General features: G+C 36.5%; 1 protein-coding gene across 1 annotated transcript; it reads right to left on the bottom strand.

The window, feature by feature from the left end:
- Nucleotides 1-239: 239 nt before the first annotated feature.
- Nucleotides 240-5,815, bottom strand: vhl (von Hippel-Lindau tumor suppressor). The gene is made up of 3 exons (XM_028447541.1): nucleotides 5,334-5,815; nucleotides 4,343-4,465; nucleotides 240-879 (listed from the first exon to the last, which is right to left on the bottom strand). Exons 1-3 carry the CDS (start codon nucleotides 5,518-5,520, stop codon nucleotides 686-688), a joined length of 504 nt encoding a protein of 167 aa, XP_028303342.1. The 5' UTR covers nucleotides 5,521-5,815; the 3' UTR covers nucleotides 240-685.
- Between the last annotated feature and the right edge of the window lie 768 nt (nucleotides 5,816-6,583).

The following is a 6,583-nucleotide window of genomic DNA, read 5'->3' on the forward strand; positions in this document are numbered from 1 at the left end:
TTTTCATGCCTATCTGAGAAGTAGAGAAAGCAGCGACTTCTAAAACAAGTATTTTAATACAAAATAAGCTATAAAATCAAATATATCATTATACAGTATGTTGTAATTTTCTATATCGCCAAAATAGAAATATTCATCTATTTCAAAACTCGATATATTGCCCAGGCCTATGGTCCAGCATATTGTCTTTCATCATAGATGATGTTCAATCATAACAAGAACACACGTTAAAGACCAAATGAGTAAGAATCATGTCTTTCGTTTTATTATGCAAATAAAGAGTAAGTATGAGACTTAATAAAAATCTTTGGATTTACATGGGATTGATAAAAGAAAGGAAAAGTGACAAAAGCCTTTTTATACAAAAAAAAAAAATCATTTATAACAACTTTCTTTAACTTTACTCAGATTTTAGACACCAAATCTATGACATTACTGTTTAAACAGTAATGTAAAACAAGTCTAATGAACCATAACCATATACACTACTTGCATATATCTCATAATTTATACATTACCCAATCTTTTTTGGTGTAAAGAATCAGATTTATGACAGATTGTACACAGAGCTGCTTCAAAACCAAATAAGTGTCTTTCAAGCAGCGTCACAACAGTTATCTGGTCTCAATGTTTTTGTAACGTTTCCTCTGTGTGAGTTTAGTCTCTGGTCCATAGATGTCACGTCTCATTCCTCCTGGCCCTGGATCCTCTCCAGCAGATGCTGCTCTACTCGCTGGTTCATTCTGTGGAGATCTTTTAACACACTGGGCCGATCCTCCAGATCTTCGTGGAGACATCGAGCGATTTCCAACTTCCTGTAGTCCTCTGGACGCACAAGGTGACGTATAACCTGTAAAGCTCTATCCTTGAGGGTGTACACTGTTGGAGAGAGAAAAACAGCATGTTTGACAAACCATATAGAAAAAGCCTATTTCTTCCACAAATCCTTTAAAGACAATCCAAATTGAACTGTTGTTTTATCCCCAGATAAAACATATTTTTGTGATTAATTACACAAAATTATTATTATTATTATTATTATTATTATTGGGTTTTAAAAGACAGAGCAGGCAAAGGAAATTAATTTCTGGAGCAAATTGTTTAACAAAATAATTAAAAAAACGCACATGCACACTTAATTTTCTGGTATATAAAATACAAAAAAAAAGTCAATTTAACAATTTAACCAAAATTAATTAAGAGAAAACAATCCTTAGTCCTGAAATTATCTTCTTCAAAATATTTACCTTGTAAATCTTCCTTTTTTGTCAATTCAAAGTGTTTCGATAAAATGTTTTCTAACTTACGATAGATAGATAGATAGATAGATAGATAGATAGATAGATAGATAGATAGATAGATAGATAGATAGATAGATAGATAGATAGAGGGTCCATGATAACCATACAAACAAACACAAAAATACTGTACATAAAAAGGTCTAACAGTCTAATTCTAAAAAGCACTTAAAAGTGCTTCCAGAGCTGAGACGTGCAGCGAATGACATTGTTTGTAATGTTCACCAGTACAAGAACAATGTCATCTTCTGAGTCATTTAGCCGACTGATAAAACTCATTAGATGTCTCAGTACAGCTTGGAGAGTCACAAACATTTCACTGGCACTAGTCCCTACAGGCATTTTTAACAGTATTCTCAGTGCATCATTTTAGACCACTTGTATTTTTTGAAGGCTCACTTTTTTAGACTTAGTCCACAGATGTGCAGTGTACAGAGGTGTGCAGAACGTTTTCAACAGAGTCACTTTCACTCTAACGGTGCAGTGCCCGAATTTACGAGAAATTACATTAGCTTGTACGTACAGTGTGTGACACTGACGATAAATGTCTTCGTCATTGGTCAGCTGATCTGTGATCACATGACCAAGGTACTTCACTTCACTGCAGGTTTTCAAAGTGTTACCTGCGTGAGCATCAGCATTACAAAGACAATGGCCTAACCAGGAAGTAGTGTGCCATGCCTCACTTGTGTGTGCGTGTAGCTTCCAGATGGCAGAAGCTCCTGGCTGGAGAGGATTAGACTATTATCACTAATACACTTTTAGATGGTTTTAATGACATAGCAATATATATATATATATATATATATATATATATATATATATATATATATATATGACATGCTGAATAGGGGTGTAAAGTTGTTTGATCAATGATTTACTCAAATTGATCTAAAGTATAAACATCGATATCCATCGCCATTTTAACTTTTGCTTTCTTAAAACACCAAACGTTAAGATTTTTCATGTAAATGCCTTAAACAGTCAGGCAATAAAATTCTCAAAATAAATCAATATTGTGTTTTTATTCTTTGATGTGAAAAAACCCCAGATTTTTGACCGATATCAATCGCAGGCCTCTAAATAGGCAAATATAGAATAGTTGTTCTGATAATCGACATCGTATCGGAATGAAACAGGTGATTTACACCCCTAATGCTGAATGAGTCAAAAGAAGTCCCACCACTTCTCCAATAAATAGCTGACTATACATTAATATTTGTTTTTAGGTTACAATTTATTTCATTTAAAATTGAGGGTGCGGCCAATACATCAGTACATTCTTCAGCTTGACAGCACATGTGTGTCCAGTGAAAGCAACTGTCGGAGTCAGAACTGTTTATTACCGACCATCATCCCTGCAGAGGGAGGGCTGCACTGCCACTGAGCATCTTTGTGAAGTGAACGTTCAAATATGAGCTTCGAAAGTTGTGTAAAAGTGATGCACTCATAGCACGCACAGCTATAACACAGGACGGATTAAACTTACATTGGAGCGAGTGACTGCAGAAGCCATACAACTGTTCTGTTATATATTTGTTTTTATTCTCTATGCCTAAAATATTTGCTTAGATTAAAAAAAGCAATTTCCGGTAATAAATTGAAGTTCCTGGACTGGGAAGCGGTGCAGGCTTGTATGCATTTATGGCAGGAAGAGAGTAAATTAAATTGTAAGATATCTCAGCCAGATTGTAATCGTAGGAAATAATAAATGGCCTAAAGTTGGCAAATCACCACATTAGGTTTGTTCAGTAGGGATCGGTGCTGCTGGACTGACAGAGAGTGCGGAGCATCATACCAGTAGGATGGTTACAGTAAAGATCAGCCAGTTTGTAATAGTAGGAAACAATAAATGGCCTACAGTTGTCAAATCACCACATTATGTAAGATTTGTTCTGGAGCGATCGCTCCTCTCTGAAGCTGACAGAACCGACAGTAGGAAGAACTGACAGTGTGGTGTTAGCTCATGTGTAGATGGAAATTTGTCAGTTAAAACTCATCAGAATACACGTGACTGTCTGAGTCATTTGAAGGGTACCCTCATCAGCCAATAGAGTGCGTCCTATGTGACGTAGCGGCTAATCGGAAGAGTTTTAAGGGAAAATGTTCAAATTCTTGTACCGTGCCAATATAGCGGTGCTCTGTATAGTAGTGATCGACTGATTCATCGGCCAGCCGATTTAATCGGCCGATTTTTGCGTGTTTTACGTGTATCGGCATCGGCCGTTGTGCGCTGCTGCGTTCGCCTATCGACTTTTTTAACAGAGCGGCTGCTACAGGCTGCTCCTGTTGCTGGAGACAGAGGCCGCACAGTGCAGAGCCCCTCCCCTCACTAGCAGAGCGCGAAGCAAGCTCTTCAACCCCAACGGCAAGTTTTAAACTTTCAAAGCATCTTTTAACTGTTTAACTTAGCGGTGTTCTGTGGTTCCACGTGTTGTTGTCGTTGCACTTGTATTTAACAAGCAGCTGGCTGGAGGTTTGGTGTGTATGTGTGTGTTTCTCTCTCTCTCTCTGCTTCTCTCAGCGCTGCGTTGAGAAGAAGTTTTTAACTTTGAGAAGCAGTTTACTACTTGTTTGAATATTTATTCTTGTTAATGTTGATGCAATTTAGAACACAAACTTGAACAATTTGTTGCTTAATGCGCATCTGACATCACGTTATTTTCCTCTGTTAATTTATGTTCTGGGGTTGTGTTGGAATGAAATTATTCATGGTTGCTTTGTGTGTTTAGTACTATAATTATGTATATTTATACTTAATAATCCTGTTAATAAAATATATCTTCAGTCAGGCCAACTTTTATCAAAGCTATTTTCAGGACAAGGACAAACAGTTCTCTTTCATAATATTTAATTTTTTTTAATTGTTCTTGTTTTACATCACCTGTTTTTATTATTTGTTAAAAAATCTGTATCGGCATCAGCCCTAAAAAACCCATATCGGTCGATCCCTACTGTACAGCACAGAAAATACAGTAATTTGTTTGAAATGATGTCAGTAACTGAATGTTAATCCACATAGCAAGCACTTTTCAAAAGTCTACCTGGCAAAGTGATGTTGGCCATGACTGCAGCTTCACCCTCCACTGGTGTAGCCAGAAACAGCTCTTTGCTGTTCACTCTCAGAGGCTCATCAGTTTCTGCATCTCTGAACACCCACGGGTGACCTGAAAAAAGAGGACAGCATTTAATTTTGCTGATAATTTATCCACTAACTTTGTGTTCTCTCCAGACTTAGATGTAATCTGGGGATCAAAAGTATTAAATTACCATCTGTGAATTTCAGTACAACACAACAGCAATATGTAATCTTCCTAATGGAATAAGAACATGAGCTGATGATGAGGAATTACTTCATAGCACAGTATCATTAACTTCAGCAGCCTGCACACTGTGACACAATGATGAGGTTGATGGGTTTTATGACATAACCATTATGTCATAAAACATTATATTGCGGGTAGTCATTTTATTCATTTATTAACACAAACACACAAAAATAGGTACCGTTGAGTACCGATACCGATGATGGTGCTGTTACTTAGTATCTGTGGTGGATCTAATAGGACTTATGACAAACGTTATGTGACTAAACCTCTAGTATTGTACACTATATTTTGATACAGCTTACAACTAAATTCACTAGCGATAGCGTTTAATACTTTAAATTTAAATTGGGGAAAAACTCCATTCTTTGTTTTTTAAAAGTTGTGCCCTAATTATTATTAAGGCTATAGCTGTAATTGTTTTTTCAAAATATTAATCTTTTTACAAGTCATCAGACAAACACACTTGTATATTTATTATGCCTGTATAAGTATAACTGTTGTGGCATTTATTTATCTACTTAGGTGTTTGTTTAACTGGTGAAACTTGTCGAATTTCTCCATTATGAGACAAATAAAGTCACAGGAGGAAGGGCACCAATAACAAAGAGATAGCGCCCCCTGGAATAAGGCAATCACGTTTATCTTTATGATAGCAGAAAATTAAACAACAGCTTTTGATAAACAGTATCCATAAGAAACGTGTTACCAATGAATGTGGTGATCTTTCGGCCTGTGCCCGGTTGTAAATCCAGGTACGGCTGAGGCAGTCCCCGGTAGTCGATCCACAGAGGCCGTGCGACCCTCAAACTGCGGTTATAGAATACGGTGTTGACGGGTACCCGACTGTTCAGGGAGCGGACCAGAGGCAGAGCCTGCTCCCGGTCCTGAGGCATCGCTGCTGGGCGCACTTTACGCGGATGTAAGTTAGCCCTGTGGCTAACCTTAGCTGGCAGCTGGACAAACGTCAACAATTAAAGCACATGGGAGTTTAAAATCCTGTCCCTTATTATGCCCCGTTAGTTCGCATAACAATGAATACAGACCACAGGCAAAAAAAATGTCAAATAATCCCCCAAATTGATGTATTTATTGATTTTTCTGCTCTATTGTTTTTTTTCTTCCTTTCTTTCTTTTCCTGCTCTGTTTACATCCGGTCGTGATGCGTCACGCCATTCCGTGCTGTGATTGGTCGAGGGTTGTGACGTTAGGACTTCTTCTTCTTCTTTGGGGTTTAATGGCGGTTAGTAAACAAACTTAGGACTCATGTACGTGCAGACCGTGTGAATTTATTAACAGGGCTGTGGTAATTTGATCAATTTCGTCACAGTTTTTGTTGACAGTTCTTTTTATTCTCTCTATCTCTGTTTCACTTATTTTATATTTAAATTCATGGTTTATACAGTCTTGATTACAAACGAAAAATAATTATACAATTAAAGACACATTTAATTTGTTCTCGTAAGACCAAAAAAGTCACAGTAACCTACATGTTAACGCATACATTTTCTCTCCTGCCTTTACATATATACTAGGGGTGGAATGATACACTTGAGTTTACAATACAATACAATGAATAGATAATAACGATATTTTTTTTTTTGTGAAAGGAGAATCAATTGCAGTAGGAAAATAAGCACGCCTTTATTTTACATTAACACTTCAGGACAATTAAAATCTGGCATGTGTAGTAGATTTAGTATTTTATTTTATCCTCGCAATACATCATGTGATGTTTTAATATCTCACTATCTTATTGCACGTTCTATCGTAATTTATTTGTACAGCGCATTTCGCACACACGTCAATTCAGTGTGCTTTACATAATTAAAAAGTGCGACAGGAAACATTAAACAGTTTAAAAAACAATAAGAAAATAAATCAACAATAATATGATTAAAATATATCAGTCATGTGCAGTGTAGAAAAAAGTGCCTTTAACTTGTATTTAAAAATGTT

The sequence above is a fragment of the Gouania willdenowi genome, chromosome 5 (assembly GCF_900634775.1).
Source record: "Gouania willdenowi chromosome 5, fGouWil2.1, whole genome shotgun sequence".
NCBI classification, from domain to species: Eukaryota; Metazoa; Chordata; class Actinopteri; order Blenniiformes; family Gobiesocidae; genus Gouania; species Gouania willdenowi.

Coding starts and splice junctions, on each gene's coding strand:
- vhl (XM_028447541.1), bottom strand. CDS start 5,520: ATGCCTCAGGACCGGGAGCAGGCTCTGCCTCTGGTCCGCTCCCTGAAC. Junction 4,466..5,333: donor AAAGATCACCACATTCATTG/GTAACACGTTTC, acceptor CTCTTTTTTCAG/GTCACCCGTGGGTGTTCAGA. Junction 880..4,342: donor GGCCAACATCACTTTGCCAG/GTAGACTTTTGA, acceptor TCTCTCCAACAG/TGTACACCCTCAAGGATAGA.